Source organism: Dipodomys ordii, unplaced genomic scaffold (assembly GCF_000151885.1).
Source record: "Dipodomys ordii isolate 6190 unplaced genomic scaffold, Dord_2.0 Scaffold92, whole genome shotgun sequence".
NCBI classification, from domain to species: Eukaryota; Metazoa; Chordata; class Mammalia; order Rodentia; family Heteromyidae; genus Dipodomys; species Dipodomys ordii.
In genome coordinates this window covers 5286534-5306533 of record NW_012267308.1, presented here as the reverse complement: position 1 = coordinate 5306533, position 20000 = coordinate 5286534, and the positions used below count along the sequence as shown (strand labels likewise).

Below are 20000 nucleotides of genomic sequence, written 5' to 3'. Positions count from 1 at the left end.
TAAGCAAAAAGAAAAAAGCCAGGAGTGGTGCTGTGGCTCAAGTGGTAGAGCACTAGCCTTGAGTTGAAGAGCTGAGGGACAGAGTTCAGGCCCCATGACCAGACCCCCCCACACACAAAAAAAATCTCAGTCTAAACACCAAAATTTGTATTAAACTGTTTCTGGAAGTATGTTTGAAATCCTGCATTTGATCTTCAGCATAACAAAAAGTAAAGATAAGCTGGGTGCCAGTGGCTCACACCTGTAATCCTAGCTACTCAGAAGGCTAAGATCTGAGGATTGAGGTTCAAAGCCAGCCTGGACAGGAAAGTCAGTGAGACTCTTATCTCCAATAAACCACCAGATAAACCAGAAGTGATGTTGTGGCTCAGCGGTAGAGCACTAGCCTTGAGCTGAAGAGATGAGGGACAGTGCCCAGGCCCAGAGTTCAAGCCCCACAACTGACCAAAAAAAAAAAGTGAAGATAAAAATAACATCTATAGGTGACTCTGAATATAGCCAGAATAACCATGTGACAATCAAGTTTCAGAATGTTTATGTAACCTCTGATCTATCCCTCCCACCTTTCCTGTTGACCCTGTGTGATCATCTTTGACCCTTCAGATCTTTCCCCTTGACCACAAGGGTGACTTAAGACAGGAGGATCAAATGACTCAGGGCAGCCTAGGCTACAAAATGACAACTCGTTTCAGAAGAGCAAAAGAACCTTATCCCCAACTTCACAGCTGCCTTTTGGGAGTCCCCCGGGACTCGAGGTCTCCCTCCCCTCCAGTAATGGGCCAAGTTCTCTCCAGAACATTTTTGTTTTTTAATTGTTCTCAGAAAAGAGAAAAAAACCTGGGTGGAAGAAATGATCACCATAAAGTTATAAGGCTTGAGAGCACTGAGAAGGCACTAGAGGTCTGTCTTGAATCTTCCTACTACAGAGGAGGAGGTCAGCACAGAGGTGGGCAGGCAGATCCCGGAGCAGGCCGGGCTTGGCGCTGAGTTTGGAGAAGGTGACGCTCTTCAGGGCCTTCTTTTCCATGGCCGCCTGCACTGACTTCACCATGTCCTGGGTCTGCAGCATGCTCATTTTCCAGAGGCCTGCGGAGGGGGCAGGGTGATGCTAGTGGGCACCAATCTGAGGGCGAGGTGCAGGCCCCCGCCCCCGAGTCCCTATTGGATGCATGAGTAGCAGGATGTGAGGTGATTGGTGGAGGCCGTGCCCGGACTGGGAGTGTGGTGATTGGTGGAGGCCATGCAGCATGAGCAGTGATTGGCAGAGATCCTGCAGGAAGCGTCGTGATTGGCCAAGGCTGAAGCTCACTACATAGTCCTGCGCCATGTCCACCGCGAGTAGAGCAGGTTGACCTTGGTGCTCTGAACGGCCACTGGGCTCTTGCTCGACACCTCAGCCGCCAGCGTGAAGGCTGCGTCCAGCATGGCCTCCTTGTCCACGAACACACGGCTTCAGGAGGGGATAAAAGGAATAGGAAGCCTGGCAGAGCCCAGGAGAGGACCTATCTTCCAGGTACTGACCCCTCACCACCAGCTGCCAGCCACAGCCACTCCCAAGAAAACACTGCCCGTGACCTGGAGAGGGGACAGGAGGTCCCCGCGAACCCCTGGTTGCCCTCCGCCCCCATCCGTGGCCCTGTCCCCGTCCTCAGCCCCCACTACCTGACCAGTCCACTGCTCAGCGCCTCGCCCGCCATCATCTTTCGGGCAGTGAAGGCCAGCTCGTTGACCAGGCTGTGGGAATGGAGGGAGGGCGCATCAGGACTCCCTGTGGTCTGGGGTGGGGGAGACCCCACAGTCCTCCCCTCCGCCCCCCTCTCACCTCTGATTCTCAATGACTTTGGGCAGCCGCTGCAGCGTCCCCAAGTCAGGGGTCAGGCCTATGTCCACCTCCTAGTGTGCAGTGGGACTGTCATAATTTGCTTTCCAACACTCAAGGCCAGGACTTGGTGCCATTCTCCAGAGCTGTTCCCCACTTCCCACCAGTTCTGTACCCTCACCCCCGAACACCTCCTACTCCCCTACAATGCTAACCCTAGACAGTTCCTCCCTAGGAGACATACTGGTTCTTATTTTTGTTAGTCCTGAGGCTTGAACTCCGGGCCTGGGTGCTATCCTTGAGCTCTTTTTTGCTCAAGGCTAGCACTCTACCACTTCAAGTCACAGCACCACTCCTGGTTTTCTGGTGGTTAATTGTAGATAAGAGACTTATGGACTTTCCTGCTCAGGCTGGTTTTGAACCTTGATCCTCGTATTTCAACCTCATGAGTATCTATGATGACAGGCATGAGCACCCAGCAACTTCCTGGTTCTTTACAGTGGGTTCTTCATGGCGACCTCACCTCTCAGGAGGCACCCCTTCCCTTTCCCTCCCCTCCTCTCCCTCTCTCCCTCCAGATCCCACCTGCACCTGGCTTCATCCTGTGTCTCTGGGTCTCCAGCGTGGCTTGACAGCCACACTGTCTGTGCCACCTCCCCCCAATCACTTCTCACTTCCCTAGATGCCTGCCAGGAGATGTTCTCCATTGTACTAGAGCCAGGAACAAGATCCTCCATGTGCCAGATAAGCAGTCTACCAAGCCAAATCCCCAGCTCTTGGTTTGGAGAGGCAAGGTCCTGCCATGTGGTCCTTCACCTCCCAAGTGCCAGGATGACAGCTGTGTGCTACCCTGCCTGTCTCCTGAGCCTCACTTTGGAAGGGCCACTCTGACTCCTCTGCCATGAAGCCCTCAGGGCTTGCTCCCTCCACACACGTGGTCCCTGCTCTGACAGGTGTGCCACTCTCTAGTCAGCACTGTGGGAGGAGCTCAGGGAGACTCACCTTGACCTGGAAGAAAGCATCCTGGGCACAGTAGCGGATGTCACAGGCAGTGATGAGGTCCACACCTGGAAGGAAGAGGCCAGGGACAATGCAGAGGGAAGGAGCCTGACCCTGCTCCCCAGTCATGGCCGCATGCGGGGCCCCAGGCTCAGCAGCAGGGAGCTGAGAGTGGAAGCCCTGGCTGAGGGAGGGGAGGCCTCAGCACCCCCTCCTCCACCAATGCACCCCCCGTGGATGGCAGCGATCACAGGTTTGGGGCACTGGAAGGGAAGGCAGGGCTGGGGTCAGGGCTGAGGGCAGTGGGCAGAGGAGCTGCTGCCCTGCTGTGCCCAGAGTCACCTTCTCAATGACGGTGAAGGTCTTCTGGTACTGGGTGATGAGGTCACGGAGGTACCAGCTGATGCGGGCCACGTCGTCTCCCTCAGGCTGCAGCAGTTCTGAAGCCATGTCCATGAGGTCAATTCCTGGCCAGGAAAGGGGGGAGGAGGCACTCACATAGTCTTCCAGCACTCTAGAACCTAGCCAGGACTCAGATCCAAAATGGTCCCATGGTCACTAGCCACAGCAAGTTGTCTCCTGAGATTGGGGTTTGAGATGGCGTGAACTTGTACCTCCATCTTCCTTCTTCTGACTTTTCTTCTATTTTTCTTTTTTTTTTTGCCAGTCCTGGGGCTTGAACTCTGGGCCTAGGCATTGTCCCTGGCTGTTTTTTGCTCAAGGCTAGTGCTTTACCACTTGAGCCACAGGGCCACTTCCACCTTTTTCTGAGTAGTTTATTGGAGAGAAGAGTCTCTCTTAGACTTTCCTGCCCAGGCTATCTTTGAACCATGATCCTCAGCTGTCAGCCTCCCAAGTAGCTAGGATTACAGGAGTGAGCTGCTGGTGCCCAGCTTTCCTGGTTTTCTTTCATGCTTTGTTTTATAGGGCTTTTACTCAGGGCCTGGGCACTGTCCCTAAGCTCTTTTGCTCAAGGCTAGCACTATCACTTTGAGCCATAGCTTTACTTCTGGTTTTCTGGTAGTTCATTGGAGATAAGAGTCTCACTGACTTTAGTGTCAGGCTGGCTCTGAAGCATGATTCTCAGATCTCAGCCTTTGAGTCACTGGTATGCAGTCTTTGTTTTGTTTTGGAAACAGAGTTCGCTAGGTAGCCCTGGCTGGCCTGGAACTCCTGACCCTCCACCTCTGGCTCCTGAATGCTCAGATTCGAGGCCTGGACTGCTGTTCATGACTGTCCCAGCTAGAGTGTGGCTCAGTGGTGGAGAATCTGCCCAGGATGGGCAAGACCCTGAGTTCCAGCCTGCAACTATGGCTATCTGATGGCCAAAGAGGTCCAGGCTCCATGGTGCCATAAGCAAGAAAGATAAACCAGATTAGATCTTGAGTTTAAGCCCAGGACCAGCCACACACACACACACACACACACACACACACACACACACACACACACGTAAAATTAGACTGGAGCAATGTGACACAGGCCTGTAATCCCAGCACTTGGTGGAGGCGGGAGGATCAGGAGTTGGAGGCTAGCCTACAATACATCTCCTTGAGACTCCATCTCAACTATATGAAAAGTATGACATATATCTGTGTTGGAAGTCAGCAGGGAGGCTGTTGCCTTGTCTACTGACCTCAGTGAAAGACCTGAAGGAGACAAAGGGAAGAGACATGAATATATCTAGACTGTGGTGAACAGATGATGGAACAGCCAGTGCAAAGGCCCAGTGGTTGAGTTGGAATGCCCCTGACCTGGGTATGGGTCTTCAAGATGGCCTGCAGGGCTAGAATAGAGTGAGTATGATGGAGATGAAGGCCAGGGTCAGGGAGGGAAAAGGAGGATTTGCCTGCCTCTTCCTCCTGAATAATTAGGATTACAGTTGTGTGCTACAGTGCCAAATTTCATGTTTTTCTTTTATCTGTAATTTCATCTCTTCATAGGGTCAGTCACTGGGAGAAGCTGCCTGTCTTCTCTTTGGTCCTTGGGCTCATGTTACAGAATACAGATCTTAAGGGCTATAATTGTTGGGTGCTAAAAATGGAGGCCACATAGAAATGGAGGCATTTTTATAGGGATTGCTTTTTTTCCCCATTGTGGGAGCTTGAACTCAGGGCCTAGCCACTGTCCCTGAGCTTTTTCACTTAAGGCTAACATTCTACCACTTTGAGCCACAGCTCCACTTCTGTCTTTTTTGGTAACTTATTGCAGACAAGAGTCTCACAGACTTTCCTGCCCAAGCTGGCTTCAAACCATGATCTTCAGATCTCAGCCTTCAGAGTAGCTAGGATTATAGGCATGAGCCAGTGACTCCTGGCTTGGGATTGCTTCTTGTGTCTGTTGTCTGCCACTGAGAGGCCCTGGCCTCGCTAGGGCCTCCCTTCTGCTTGTTTAATGATTGTTGCCTCAATCCTTTTTATACCTTCTGAGTAGCTGGATGACAGGTGTGAGCCACCATGCCCTGCTATCAGTTGACATGGGGTGGGGGTGGGAGATGTCTCCTAACTTTTTGATAAGGTTGGCCTCAATCAACAATCCTCTCCATCTGTGCCTCTGGAGTGGCTGGGATTATAGATGCCAGCCACTTTGCTGGCTGCAAATGGATATGTGAGAAGAAAACCTACAGTATCTGAAGTCAGAACACTGAGGGACTTTGATGGCCGATGACACCCTCTGGAGAGCAGAGCAAAGGGCCACAGACACCCAGAGACTAGCATGTGCCTGCTGACTACGTGGGCAAGGCCCCGCTATGGTGACACACTTGGCTGACCCTGCTCTGGACTCTGAGAGGCCAACAGTCTGGTTCGACTGTCTGGTTCAAGGGCTCAGATAGTGTGTTCTGCACTCATTTCTCGATTGGCTGTCTGGGGAGGGGATGCTGGGGATGACCCAGGTCCTCTAGCATGCAAGGCCAGTGCTCTGTCGGAGCCACACCACAGCCCCTGATTGGATGCTTGAAATGAGGTCTTGTGACAAAAGAGCAAGAGGTTCAAATCATAAGTTAGAGCTGCCTAAAATCCTCAATTAGAAGCACTGCCATACCACCAGGACCAGGAGCGCCTGGGGAGGAGAAGGTACCTGAAGTGAACATTTTTCCTGCACCCGAGACCACCACAGCCCTGCAGTTGGAGTCCCTGGCTATCTTGTTGAAGCATTCCACCATCTCCCTGTGGAGGAGCAAGGAGGGAAGAGCCAGTAAGCACAGCAGTGGGACTGCCCCACCCTCAAGTCCATCTGTCTGTCCTCCAAGGCCAGCCAGGCCTGGTGCCCCAGCCCCGCCTCCGCCTGCAGGAAGGCCTCCAGGATGTGCAGCCCGCACCTCCAGAAGGCCTTGTTCATGGCATTCCTCTTGTCAGGCCTGTTCAGCTGCACGTGGAGGACGTGTGTCCCAGCCGAGGTCACCTGCAGGGACTCATAGCTGTGGTCCGAGGCTTCCGAGGGGGCTGCCTTGGAGGCCTGGTGTGCGGAGGAGCTCAGGGGGCGAGGGCTGAGGTGGAAGCCCCGCTGCGTGGGCGCTGCCAGTCCTGGGGACAGAGGGGAAGAAGAGCCCTGGCGACGCCAGAATGGGGAGCCTGGCCTGGAGAACACAAAGTCCTCAGAGCCCAGGGTCGAGGGGGACTGGGGTTTGAGGACTGGGGTGCACTTGGCAGTGGCTGAGTCTGAGAATCCTTGAGACCGTGGACGGTGGGCTGAGCCAGGCCCGGGGGCGACGAGCTGTCAGGGACCCCAGATTGCAAAGACACAGTCTTCGGGAGTTGGGGAGTTCTCTCGGGTTGGGAGCCTCTGGAGACCCCTGCGTTAGGCAGCGCACGGACCCTTTTGCTGCCTCCGCATAGGCCTCTCCTCGGTGGACCCCCCAGAGGACAGGGGGTGACTTACGCCTCAGCCACAGGTCGCGGACTGCGCGAGAAACCGCCATCGCTGCGGTCAGCAGGACTGTCACCAAACTAACCTGAGGGGCGGAAGCCGAGGGGCGGGACGAGATCCGCCATGTTGGGCAAGGGCATAGAAGCCGCAGCCCAACCCTCGGTGACGCCCCTGCGCCCGCCATCTTAACTAAGGGCAACCGGAAGTGGCGTTGGGAGTCCTCTGGCGTGCTTGGAAGGCAGCTCAGGAAGGAACCCTTTGGCCCACTGGGCACCTGGCCTGGGCCCGTGTCTCACCGCCAGGGGGCCAATTCCGCATAAAGGTCAGCACTGCGCTGTTTGGTGACAGTGGGCAAAGTGCTCACAGCTGGACTGAGCAAGGACGTGAAGGCCACAGCGCAGTTGCTGCTACTGGAGTTTATCCTCGCGCAAGTTCAACTAAGAAGAGCAGGGACGAGCTGTGCTGCGAGGAGGTGCTGGTCGCCAGCCTCAGGACTGTGCCAACTCGCCACAGCACCCCAAGTCGAGAAACCGACTCCAGGAAGGCCACCGCTTGGGCTAGGCCTCTGTTCTTTACATGGCGGATGTAAAGATATCGTAGTACCCGGATGTAGACCCTGGACTCCATGGATGCCCAGAAGGAAACTCTAGCTGCAAGGGAGGCTGATAGACTGCAGGAGACTGCTGCTCATAATCACTCTGTAAAGCTTCTTGGTTTAAAACTAACCCCGATTCAGTACTCTCCCAGGTGTATGGTGGCCTAGCTGTCAAATAATGTCATTTGACTAGTAGACATTGCTTAACATCTTCAGAGCAAATTCTCCAAGTGGGATTTCAAGCACACAGCCGCTCCTCCCAAGTGTGGCTTGTCCAAGTCCCAGGAACTTGTTCTTCTGCAGGCTCCTCCAGGTTCTGCCTGACATTCTTTACTGAGTAACTCCCATGACAATTGGCTTGTGTAGCGGGGCAGTTAGCAGCAGAAAAGTTGGCTTAGGTATTCATTAAGGAATTAGTGTACAAATTGCAGTAGTTGTTTGCAGTAGGAGAGAAGAGCTGGAAATTGCCTTTAGTCCCAGGTTGAGTAAATTACGGCACACCCAGCCAATGATACTGGGTTTTGGGTGGCAGAGTTACGGCAACCCACAGAATATGGCAAGAGGCAGAAGAACATGGTACAAAGTCTGGGCACTGGTGGTGCATAACTGTAATCCTAGCTACTCAAGAAGCTGAGATCTGAGGATCTTGGCTCAAAGCCAGCCCCGGGGGAAAATGCATGAGACTTGTATTTCCAATTAACCACCAGAAAACCAGAAGTGGAGCTGTGGCTCAAAGTGGTAGAGTGGTAGCCTTGAGAAAAAGAGCTCAGGGACACTGCCCAGTCCCTGAGTTAAAGCCTCACAACTGACAAAAAAAAAAAAAAAGAGGGGGAGCATTACTTTGAAGAAATAGGGCCATTTTGGAGTATCTCTTAAGATCTCAGTTTTCTTTGTTTATTTGTTTCATCCATTGTGGGGCTTGAACTTGGATGCTGCCCCTCAGTCCTCAGCCTTGAACTCTGGACCTGGGTACTGCCCCTAAACTCTTTTTCTCAAGGCTAGCACTCTACCACTTAACCTACAGCACCACTTACAGCTTTTTCTGTGATTAATACAAGATAAAGAGTCTCCTGGACTTTCTTGCCTGAGCTACCTTTGAGCCATGATTCTCAGATCCAGCCTCCTGATAGCTAGGATTAAAGGTATAAACCATAGCATCTGGCTTTTTTTTTTTTTTTTTTTTTTAGTCCAGTCCTGGGGCCCAAACTCTGGGCCTGGGCCCTGTCCCTCAGCTCTTCATCTCAAGGCTAGCGCTCTACCACTTGAGTCATAGCGCCACTAACGGCTTTTTTCTTTTTGCTTATGTGGTGCTGAGGAATCGAACCCAGGGCCTCAGGCATGCAAGGCAAGTGCTCTACCAATGAGCCACCTTCCCAGCCCTGGCTTTTTTTTTTTTTTTAAATGGGGCCTCGAAATCCTGAGCTACAAACATCCTTCTGCCTATCTCCTGAGCAATTACAGGTGTCTCACACCCTTGGCCTAGCTCTTACCACCACTTAGTTTTCTGGGCACTGTCCCTGGGCATTATCACTCAAGGCTGATACCATACTTCCTGTTTTTTGGTAGTTAATTGGAGATGAGAATCTCACAGACTTTCTTGCCCAGGATTAGCTTTGAATTGTGATCCTCAAGACCTCAGCCTTCTGAGTAGCTAGGATTGCAGAGGGGAGACACCCAGTTAGGAGAAGGAATTTAAAGACAAACAGAAGTGGCTTAATCAGGAGCAGGTTTATTGATGCAAAGCAAAGCGACAGCAAAGCTAATGTAACCCCTCCAGATGGGAGGTCAGGCATGTTCAGGTGGGAGTGCTGAACTACACACCCCAAGACCTCAAGTTTTATTGGGGTATGTGGACATGGGATGGTCAATTTTGGAAAACTAGGTTAATGAGTCACTAATTTCCGGAGACTCCGCTGTGTGTCATCAACTTCTCCCATATATCTAGTAGGGCTTGGACTTGGGTGGTCAGAGCAGGTGATGGGACTGCAGGCTAGCAAGACCTTGTTGTTTTTCGATTGTGGGGCTTGAACTCTGGGCCTGGGCACTGTCCAGTGGCTCAAGGCTACTTCGGGTTTCCTGGTGGTCTATTGGAGGTAATCGAGTCTCATGAACTTTCCTGCTGGGCTGGCTTTGAACTGGGATCCCCACATCTCAGCCTCCTGAGTAGCTAGGATTACAGGTGTGAGCCACCAGCGCCTGGCTTTTTTCTTCTTCTCCAGTATAGGAGTTTGAACTCAGGCCCTTGCACATGTGAGGTACCTTGTCACTTGAGCCATACACACTCCCTTTTTGGTGGTTATCTCCAATTAATCACCAAAAAAGCTGGAAGTGGAGCTATGGCTTAAATAGGAGAGAGCCAGCCTTGATTGAAAAAGCTAAGGGACAGCACCTAGGCCTTGACTTCAAAGCTGGTGGTTCCTGCCTGTAATCCTAGCTGTTCAAGAGGCTGAGATCTGAGGATCTTAGAAGCCACCTCAAGTAGGAACGTCTGTGAGACTCCTAGCTCCAATTAATCAGGTTGTAGCTCAGGTGGTAGAGCGTTAGCCTTGAGCAAAAGAGCTCAGGAACAGTGCCCATGCCCTGAGTTCATGCCCCGCAACTGAGAAAAAAATGCAGTGGGGAGCTGGGAATGTGGCTTAGTGATAGAGTGCTTGCCTAGCATGCATGAAGCCCTGGGTTCCATTCCTCAGTACCACATAAACAGAAAAAGGCAGAAGTGGCGCTGTGGCTCAAGTGGTAGAGTGCTAGCCTTGAGCACAGAGAGGCTCAGGGACAGTGCCCAGGCCCTGAGTTCAGGCCCCAGGACTGGCAAAAAAATAAATAAAAAGAAAGAAAGAAGAAATGTGCGCTCGTATTGGTGAAATTGGTACCATGCAGTGTCAGGGGGAATATTTGAGATTTTTCCTCACCCTTCCCAATGTCTACATTATAAAAGACCCTGTGTCTATCCTTTCCCTCCTCCCCCTACCCTCTTGGCCAGCTCTAGGAAACCAGGCCTCCCAAGGGTGTTGTTAGGTTCACCTTAAAGGAAACTTTTATGAAAGGTGAGCTCAGGACATCTGTGACAGCCCGACAGAACAGGTTGTATGTCCATATTGTACCTGCCTCTATTACTACCCGGCTGGTCTCAGCTGCCCAGAGCTCAGCTTGGCTTACTTCTGAGCAGGCTTTACTTTCAAGCCTGATTTTGATGCTATGACTTTAGTCTAAATATTAGTCACATTCAAGTTCAGTTCTGTTTGGTAGAGAAATATTGATGGCTGCTAAGAATTGGAGGTAAAACTGGGCGCTGGTGGCTCACACCTGTAATCCTAGCTACTCATAAGGCTAAGATCTGAGGATGGAGGTTCAAAGCCAGCTGGGGCAGGAAAGGCGGTGAGACTCTTCAATAAACACTCAGAAAACCGGAAGTGGCACTGTGGCTCAAGGGTAGAGTGCTTGCCTAGAGCTGAAGAGCTGAAGGACAGCGCCCAGGCCCAGAGTTCGAGCCCCACGACTGACCCCCCCCCAAAAAAAAAAGAATTGGGGATAGGCCACATAGCTGCACTACTGGGTAGTTAATTCAAATGAAAGTTCTGTGAAGGAATTCTGACACTAAATTTGTATATATGATACACAAGTGTTGCTCTGAACATTGGTAAATTTTCACAGGGCTCACACCTGTAATCATATCTGCTTGAGACTCTATGATAGAACAAACATGATCTGAGACTAGCCAAAGCATACACATGAGACCCCATCTCAACCAATAGCCGGGCAAAGTGGCACATACCTGTCATCATACCTATGTAGGAATTGTAAATGGAGAATGGAGGTCTAGGCTGTCTCCAGGGAAACACAGAAGATGTAATTGAAGAAAATAACAAAGGCAAACATGGCTGGGAATGTAACTCAAGTGGTAAGAGTAGCTGTCTAGGTAAGCTGTACACCTTCCTCCATCTTTTTGTCTTATTGGTGTGTGTGCTCATGCGCAAGTGTATACTAGTAATAGAGCTTGAACTCCGTGCCTAGGCTCTGTCCCTTAGTTCTTTTTTTTTTTTTTTTTTTGTCGGTTGTGGTGCTTGAACTCTGGGCCTGAGCACTGTCCCTCAGCTCTTCAGCTCAAGGCGAGTACTCTACCACCTGAGCCACAGCGCCACTTCCAGTTTTCTAGTGGTTTATCAGAGATAAGAGTCTCATGGACTTTCCTGCCTGGGCTGGCTTTGAACCGTGATCCTCAGATCTCAGCCTCCTGAGTTAGCTAGGATTACAGGCGTGAGCCATCGGCACCCGGCTGTCCCTGAGTTCTTTAGCTCAAGGCTAGCACTTGAACGATAGCTACACTTCCAGCTTTTTGTGATTAATTGCAGATAAAAGTCTCATGGATTTTTTTTTCCTGCCCTGGCTGACTTTGAAGTGTGATCTTCAGATCCCACCCTCCTGATTAGCTATGAATATACGCATGAACCACTAGCTCCCAGTCTGATTTTGATTTTGAGATGGAGTTGCAATATAAGCATGAACCACTAGCTCCCAGTCTGATTTTGATTTTGAGATGGAGTTGCCTACTAACTTTGCTAAGGATGGCTTCCAACTTGTGACCCTTCTGTCTCTCCACCTCTCCACCTCTGGGATTATATGTATGTACCTCCAAGCCCAGCAGAGTCTAAGCATTGTGTTCTGTAGCTTGCATCAATTTGATGTAGGTATAGAGCACCTCCTGCTGACATCATAGAGCAGAGGCAGCCAGACAGCTCTGTCTCCTAATAGACAAACCAACCCTTAAAAAATCGGTCTCAGGGGCTGGGAATGTAGCTTAGTGGTACAGTGCTTGCTTAGCATGCCTGAAGCCCTGGGTTCAATTCCTCAGTACCACATACACAGAAAAAAACAGAAGTGGCACTGTGGCTCAAGAGATACAGTGCTGGCCTTGAGCAAAAAGAAGCCCAGGACTGTCCAAAAAAACAAAAAATTACTTTCATCTGGGCTGGGAAGGTGGCTCAGTGGTAGAGTGCTCGCGTTGTATGCTTAAGGCCCTGGGTTCGATTCCTCAGCACCACATAAGCAGGGGAAAAAAGCAGGAAGTGGCACTGTGGCTCAAGCGGTAGAGCACTAGCCTTGAGCTGAAGAGCTGAGGGACAGCGCCCAGACCCAGTTCAGGCCCCACGACCGGACCCCCCCCAAAAAAAATTGGTCTCAGATCTATGGAAACATGGAGATCTAAGACCCAATTTATTAGAGTGACTGGACAGTGTGTATTAAATTTTACCAGGATCATCATAAGGGTTGTAGGACCAAGAACAGGGGTACCAGGAGCTGAAGGAAGAATTTAGAGGGCTTTCGTTTTCTTTTTGGTGCTGGTAGTAGGGCTTGAACTCAGGGCCTAGACGCTTTCTCCTAGCTTTTGTGCTCAAGGCTGGCACTCTGCCACTTGAGCCACAGCTCTGCTTCTGGCTTTTTTGATGTTGTTGGAAATAAGAGTTTCCTGGATTTGTCTGCCCAGACTGGCTTTGGAATAGGATCCTCAGATCTCAGCCTCCTGAGTAGCTAGGATCACAGATGTGAGCCACCAGAAGGATAGTGTTTTACATAGATTTGTTTTATTGACTCAAGCATAGTCTCTTTCTGGTGCTTTTTGTTGGTGGTGGTCGTGGGGCCTGAACTCTGGGCCTGGGCACTATCCCTGAGCTCTTCAGCTCAAGAGGAGTGCTCTACCACTTGAGCCACAGCACCACTTCTGGTTTTCTGGTGGTTTACTGGAGATAAGAGTCTCACAGACTTTCCTTCCCCAGGCTGGCTTTGAACCGGGTTCCTCAGATCTCAGCCTCCTGAGTAGCTAGGATTACGGGCATGAGCCACCAGTGCCCGTCTTTCCGGTGGCTTTGGCCAATAGTAAGAAGGTATGTGTGGGAACTGGGATGAACAGGCACAAAATCCTTGGCTGCAGATTGTGTCACAGTTACACAGGACTGGTGTTCAGCCTTTGGGCTGGGACACCTTTGCAAAAATCATGCTAACTGAAGGGGAGGGTGGAGAGGGCATCCCTTTGGTTGCTAGTGAGAAAATGGAAAAATAGAAGAGCAGCAGCACTACTTGGCTCCTTGAATGTCCAAGTGTGGTTTCAAGCACATCTGGGAACCCAGCCTGATAGTGCATGCCAATCTGGGGTTAAAGAGGATTCTAGAAGGCCAGGAAAGAGGATCTTAAATTCTAGGTCAGCTTAGGCTATATAATGAGGCTCTGTCTCAAAATAAGTAAATAAAGCACATCTGGATTCATGCTCAAGGGGAATCTCATTCATCTGTCTGTCTTCCCATCAGTTCGGCCTCATTTACAGGCCAAAATAGACACAGACTACTCTGGAGTCTCATCTGCCCCAGAACAGCTTAGTACCTTATGATCTGGAGGCCTGGGGAGGGAGGGGCACCATGTTGGCTAATGGCTGCTGGGCTCTGATTGGCAGGCCTTGGTCACATGGCTATCTTTAGCTGAGGAGGCCTGGCTAGCTTTACCAGAGAGTCTAAAAAACTTGAGTCAATGGATTGTTTAAGCCTACAGAAGGGGCTGATTCCTGATAAACAGTTGGGCTCTTAAAGCAGCCTACACCTGTTCCAAGCCCTGACTTCATCTGCAGCCCCACAAACAGAAAAGCACCCCAGGCAGATGTGGATTTCTGTATGGTCCGTACAGTTTTTCTGGAGAGGCATGGCAGGGCCCCTGGGTGTGAAGCGGCTGTGATAGAGAACACTTGTGGAGCTGGTGCCTATGGCTCACACCTGTAATTCTAGCTACTCCAAGGCTGCGATCTGAGGATCACAGTTCAAAGCCAGCTTGTGATGCTCTTTTCCTCCAATTAACCACCAGAAAACTGGAAGTGGAGCTGTGGCTCAAAGCAGTAGAGCACTAGCCTTGAGCAAAAGAGCTCAGGACAGTGCACAGACCATGAGTTCAAGCCCCACCGCGGACAATAACAACAACAAAACAGCTGTGGATGGCTGGGAATGTAGCTTAGTGGTAGAGTGATTACCTAGCATGCATGAAGACCTGGGTTCAATTCCTCAGTACCACATACACAGAAAATGCCAGAAGTGGTGCTGTGGCTCAAGTGGTAGAGTACTAGCCTTGAGCAAAAGAAGCTCAGGGACAGTGCCCAGACTCTGAGTTCAAGCCCCAGGACTGGCAAAAAAAAAAACAACAAAACAACAAAAATGGTATATTAGGAGCCTGCCTTTTAGCCAGCCAGCAGGGCCCCGCTCGGTGATAGGGGACATCTAGCAACCAGCCCCCCTTCCCCAAGGCCTCAGGATCCACTCATCACAAGAGTGGTCACTCCTGGTCACTGCACGGTGTCACCCATGTGGGTGGTGATTGGAGTAAAGAGGAGTCAGCTGTATGTAACTGCAGGGGTGGGAAGACAGAGGAGAAGAACCCTCTCTCATGGCACTGGGGAGATGCAGGCCAGAGGATCCTGAATTCCTCCAGCCCAGCCCAGCCTACATAGTGAGAGAAAAGAAAAGTTGGTAGAGAGATGACAGAGGCGGCTGAGGAAGGCACTGGAAAGCAGCTAGAGTCAGCCTGGGGCATGGACCCTCAGGCTCATTGTTACCTTTTTGTGAATGCAAGTGCTAAAAAGACATAGATAACCCTTCATTTCCCGTGCGAATAACAAGAATTCCCACAAGACAGGAATGTAAGTAAAGTAATAGGAAAATTCTGTGTGTGCGTGCGTGTGTGCTCCACTACTGGGGTTTGAAATCAAGGCCTCATGCTCTCTTGCTTTTCCCATTGAAGGCTAGAACTCTACCACTTGAATCACACCTCCACTTCTTTTTTTGGGGGGTGGGAGTGGAGGGGGAGGTTAATTGTGGAGAAAAGAGTCTCATGGATTTTCTGCCTGGGCTTGATTTCAGCTACTGTGCTCAGAGTTCAGTCTCTTGAGCAACTGGGATCTCAGGCATGAGTTATCAGCAATATGGAAGTTTATGAGTCAAGAAATTATGCCGATGCTTGCTTGCTGGTGTTCCCTTCTGCGCAGAAGGTAAGTTTTGCCTTCCTGTGGCAAAACAAAACATGTGAACCTGAGCCCGTCTCAGCCATCTTGGTTGCTGTCTTCATTGCCACTTTGGCCTCTGGATAAATAGTGAGAATTGAAGTCCTTGCTGAGGAGTCTTTTTCTTTTCTTTCTTTCTTCTTTTTTTTTTTTTCTTTTTTGCTGGTCCTGGGGCTTGAACTCAGGGCCTGTGCTCAGGGCTAGCACTCTACCACTTGAACCACAGTGCCACTTCTGGCTTTTCCTGTGTATGTGGTACTGAGGAATGGAACCCAGGGCTTCATGCATGCTAGGCAAGCGCTCTACCACTCAGCCACATTCCCAGCCTTGGTGAGCCTTTTTTTCCCTCTCTTCTCTACATGGTTGTGGCACCAAAGCTTGAGCACTCTGTCCTTATTTCCTCATTCTTTGGTCACCCCCCTGCCTCCAGTTCATTGTCTGGAAGGTTTTATCGGCTGATCCTGCACCTCTAAATTGTGTAGATTGTTAATCGCTGATCGGATGTTTTTCAGCTAATTTATCATCATGGTGTCTAATTCCCACTCCAAACACACACACATACTCACACTCACACTCACCACAGCTCCTCTGTAAGTAGAGCCCATATTCACCCCCCACTGTAGGAATGAAAAATTGAGTCCTAGAGAGGTGGAGTGACTTTGTCCAGAGACATAAGTAGCAGAGCTGGGGCTTGAACCCATGTGCTATGGTTCTAATCCTGGTCCCTGCTGCCGGCCGTCTCTCTGACCCTGATGGGAGAGGTGTGGGGTAGGTTGGGCCAAATGCATAGGAATTATTTGGAGGCTGCTTTTGGCAGTACTGGGGTTTGGACTCGAGGCCTTGTGCTTGCTAGGCAGGCGATCTATCACCTGAGCCACGGGGTCCAGCCCTTTCTGTTATAGTTTCGTTTTTGGATGGGGTCTCCCATTTTTTTTTTTTGGGGACCGGTCATGGGGCCTGAACTCGGCCTGGGCGCTGTCCCTCAGCTCTTCAGCTCAAGGCGAGCACTCTACCACTTGAGCCTCATCACCACTTCCGGCTTTTTTTCTTTTTGCTTATGTGGTGCTGGGAAATCGAACCCAGGGCCTCATGCATGCAAGGCAAGCGCTCTACCACTGAACCACCTTCCCAGCCCATGGGGGGGGGGGTCTCCCAGTTTTGCTCCATCCTCCTACTTCAGACTTTGGGGTAGAGTAGCTGGGATTACAAGCATGTGTCACTGAGCCTGGCCTAAGGCATCCTGTTTTGTGATTCCTTTTGGTGGCCAGGCAGCCGGGAATTAGAGGCTGTCTGCCAGAAGGTTTGAGGCACAGCTGAGTGCCGTTCTTCTAAGGGCCCTAGGGTCCTCTTGGGATCATCCTTCTGCCTCCAGACCCTGAGGTGCCCCTGTACAAGACTGGGCTACGTGGCTCAGGTGAGCCCTGGGCTGCTGGCCCAATCAGCCCTGCCTGAGGGACCCTGCCAATGTCCCAGGGGCTTAGCAGTGTGAGCCTGAGCAGAAGAGGGGTGCTGGCTTGGTGGTCAAGGGGTTATCATGGCTTAGAGAAAATGGAGAGGTCAGAGGAGAAATGCTGGCAGCAGAGGCCGACCGAAGAGAGGTGCAGAGAAAGCAGATAGCTGCGCCTCCCTCCCCATCCCCCAGCAACAAGCAGAAACACATCCCTAGGTTGACCTCCTTCTTGGCCAGTCTTCCCTCAGCTCTGCCCACCTTCCCTCCTGCTGCTGGTCAAGCCCATTAAGCTGCCACCCTGGCCACAACTGAAGGCTCCACGCCCCAGGGAGGAAACCACTGATGAGGCGTCCTTGCTCCCTGGCACCCCAAACCATCAATTAATATTAACAAGGGCGGCTCCTAAAGACCCCCAACGGGGCTCTGAGGGAGCAGGCCCCGCCTCATGACTCAGGAGGTTAAAGGGCCCAGGGCCCTCCGGAGCCGGAGTGTCCGATGGCAGGCAGCGGCAGGCGGGTCACCATCCAGCTGGTGGATGACGGCTCCAGCGCTGGGGCCGGGGGCCCACAGCTCTTTCGGGGCCAGAACTACCAGGCTATCCGAGCAGCCTGTCTGGAATCAGGGATCCTCTTCCGCGACCCCTGTTTCCCTGCCGGCCCAGATGCCCTTGGCTATGACACCCTGGGGCCAGACTCGGAGAAGGCCAAAGGGGTGGAGTGGAAGAGACCCCATGTAAAGTGGGGCTGGGCCGGAGGGAGGAGGCTGGGTCTAATGGAGGAAGGCTGGGTACTGTACTCCTTAGGCCGAGAGAGGAGACTGGTTCTGAGGGAGAGAAAGGACTGGGGCCTGGGCCCCTGAGTCTGAGGGAGGAGGGCTGGGGCCTGGGCTTCTGGGTCTGAGGGAGGAGGCAGGGCCTGACCTACAGACAGCAGTCTGGACTAGACTGCAGGAGCTCCACGGGTTTCGGGGGTTGGAGGCCCCATTCGCTGATGTGGTAGCACTGGGGGGCACCTGAGTTCCTAGTTGCTCTTGCCGTTTGTTTGCTTTGTCCATTGTGGGGCTTGAACTCAGGACCTGGGGTGAGCTTTTCTGCTCCAGGCTAGTGCTCTACCAGTTAGCCAGGGTGCCACTTCCAGTTTTCTGGTGGTTCCTTGAAGAGAACAGTTTCACAGACTTTCCTGTCTGGGCTGGCTTTGAACCGCCATCCTCAGATCTCCTGAGTACCTAGGTGTGATCTGAGGTGCCCGGCTTGCCTTGGCTTTTCTGACTGGACCCCTTCCTGCCCAGGAGTTTTGTGAGAAGCCTCAGTTCATCTGTGAAGACATGAGCAGGACAGATGTGTGCCAGGGGAGACTAGGTGAGAAGCCCGGGCCGTCTGAGCCCCCAAATATCCATGTGGGGACAGTGGCCCTGACGGGAAGCCTTGGCTCTCTTTCCCTCCCCTCATTCTTCCTCTCCCTCCCCCTGTGTGCCTCCGCCCCCTCACTGAGCCTGTCTTCCAGGAAATTGCTGGTTTCTGGCTGCCGCCGCCTCACTCACACTGTACCCCCGACTCCTGTACCGGGTGGTCCCCCCAGGACAGAGCTTCCAAGATGGCTACGCAGGCGTCTTCCACTTCCGGGTAGAGTTTAATTTGTCTCTCTGCACCTCAGTTTCCCCTCTGGTGGCAGGGTGCCATAGATTTCGTAATGGACACTGTCCCCTTGTGGTACTCATTCTAGAACTCAAGGACTGGGTAAGCAGGGTTGAGGTCAGAAGTCGGGCTCCAGGGTGGGCTGGGGTGGCAGCCAAGCCTCTCTCCCGCCAGCTCTGGCAGTTTGGCCGCTGGGTGGATGTTGTGGTGGATGACAAGCTGCCGGTCCAGGAGGGCAAGCTGATGTTCGTGCACTCGGAGCAGAGGAACGAGTTCTGGGCACCCCTTCTGGAGAAAGCCTATGCCAAGTGAGGACCCCTGACTTCTGAGTTCTTCCAGGCACCTCACCAAGGACCCTCAAGCCGAGTCACCACCCCATGAGCCCTAAAACCACAGTGCACCCTGCAAACCCTCCAGACTGTCCACACGCCCCTCTGGCGCCTTCCCATAACCCTACCAATTACCCATAATTATTCCCAAGGATCTCCCCAAAGCCCACATACCCGTCACCCGGGTCGAAGCTTTCTTTCCTGGGGAACCTGTAAGCTCAGCATCTCTCCTGACCCACTGACATGTCCATAGTCACCCTAAAATCCTAGTATCCCTGGGACCCCCAATCTGTCCTTCCCCATCATGGGGCTCTGGAATGCCTACAAGCTCCCTAGAAGTCACCTCTACAGCAAGCTCCCAAAGAGCTCCCCAAGTTCCCCCAAAATGTGCAGTCCTGGAGGCTCCAGGCACCACAGGTCCAGATTCCGGGGCCTTCTAGCACCCCTCTCTCACCCACCCCCTACTTGATTGTGTCCTTTGCAGGGACAGAGGCGCCCAGCTCCCCCACGCCTCACACCCCTCCCGCACATCCCCACAGGCTCCACGGCTCCTACGAGACCATGCGAGGCGGCCACATGAACGAGGCCTTTGTGGACTTCACGGGGGGCGTGGGCGAGGTGCTCTACCTGAGACAAAACACGCCCGGCCTCTTCACCGCCCTTCGCCATGCACTGGCCAAGGAGTCCCTCGTGGGTGCCACTGCCCTGGTGAGAGGGGGACCCACTGTGATCGGCCACAGTCAGCGTGGGGTGGGGCTTCCCAGGCCCTTCCGTCAGCGTCTCCCCCACAGATCAAATTAGTAAGCGAGAAGGAATTTATTTGTTTTTAAGACAAGCTTCAGACCCAGCTGGATCCAGGTGTTGCAAAAGTGTTTATGCTAGTCTAGTTCTGGATGAGCCTCACTCCGGGGCAAGCTCTCCCCTTCACGGATACAAGGGGCTCCCACAGCTGCAGGGGTGTTCCACCACCCAAGGGACAAAAAATCATAGGCAGGCGCTGGGGGTCACGTCTGTAATCCTAGCTGCTCAGAGGCTGAGGTATAAGGATCACAATTTGAAGCCAGAAGTCTTTTTCTTTTTTTTTTTTTTCTCTTCAGTCATGGGGCTTGGATTCTGGGTCTGAGCGCTGTCCCTCAGCTCTTCAGCTCAAGGCGAGCGCTCTACCACTTGAGCTACAGGGCCACTTCCGGTTTTCTGGTGGTTTATTGGAGATAGGAGTCTCACGGTCTCTCCTGCCCGGGCTGGCTTTGAACCTTGATCCTCAGATCTCAGCCTCTTG

General features: G+C 52.2%; 2 protein-coding genes across 3 annotated transcripts in view; one reads left to right on the top strand and one right to left on the bottom strand.

The window, feature by feature from the left end:
• Positions 1 to 794: 794 nt before the first annotated feature.
• LOC105993166 (delta(3,5)-Delta(2,4)-dienoyl-CoA isomerase, mitochondrial-like) lies at positions 795 to 6783 on the bottom strand. 2 transcript variants are annotated; one of them, XM_013026339.1, is made up of 10 exons: positions 6698 to 6783; positions 6138 to 6342; positions 5897 to 5985; positions 3161 to 3285; positions 3033 to 3081; positions 2822 to 2886; positions 1823 to 1893; positions 1663 to 1734; positions 1354 to 1450; positions 1003 to 1086 (listed from the first exon to the last, which is right to left on the bottom strand). In XM_013026339.1, the coding sequence occupies exons 1-10, from the start codon at positions 6735 to 6737 to the stop codon at positions 1072 to 1074; spliced, it is 828 nt and encodes a 275-aa protein (XP_012881793.1). In that variant the 5' UTR covers positions 6738 to 6783; the 3' UTR covers positions 1003 to 1071. The 2 variants fall into 2 exon arrangements, with proteins under 2 accessions (XP_012881794.1, XP_012881793.1); XM_013026340.1 differs by lacking the exons at positions 1354 to 1450; positions 1663 to 1734; positions 1823 to 1893; positions 3033 to 3081 and having other exon boundaries at positions 795 to 1086.
• An 8397-nt stretch (positions 6784 to 15180) lies between these two features.
• Capn12 (calpain 12) overlaps positions 15181 to 20000 on the top strand; it is a 12474-nt gene continuing 7654 nt past the window's right edge. Inside the window, exons 1-5 of the mRNA XM_013026199.1 lie at positions 15181 to 15297; positions 18047 to 18116; positions 18262 to 18380; positions 18567 to 18700; positions 19261 to 19429. Coding sequence (XP_012881653.1) covers positions 15232 to 15297; positions 18047 to 18116; positions 18262 to 18380; positions 18567 to 18700; positions 19261 to 19429 — 558 coding nt within the window. The 5' untranslated portion in view covers positions 15181 to 15231. The remainder of the gene's footprint in view (positions 15298 to 18046; positions 18117 to 18261; positions 18381 to 18566; positions 18701 to 19260; positions 19430 to 20000) is intronic.

Excerpts from the sequence above, each read along its gene's own strand:
- LOC105993166 (XM_013026339.1), bottom strand. The coding sequence starts at position 6,737 with ATGGCGGTTTCTCGCGCAGTCCGCGACCTGTGGCTGAGGC. Across the intron at positions 6,343-6,697 it reads CCGCGACCTGTGGCTGAGGC|GACTGGCAGCGCCCACGCAG; the intron begins GTAAGTCACCCC and ends CTCTGTCCCCAG. Across the intron at positions 3,286-5,896 it reads AGGAAAAATGTTCACTTCAG|GAATTGACCTCATGGACATG; the intron begins GTACCTTCTCCT and ends TTTCCTGGCCAG.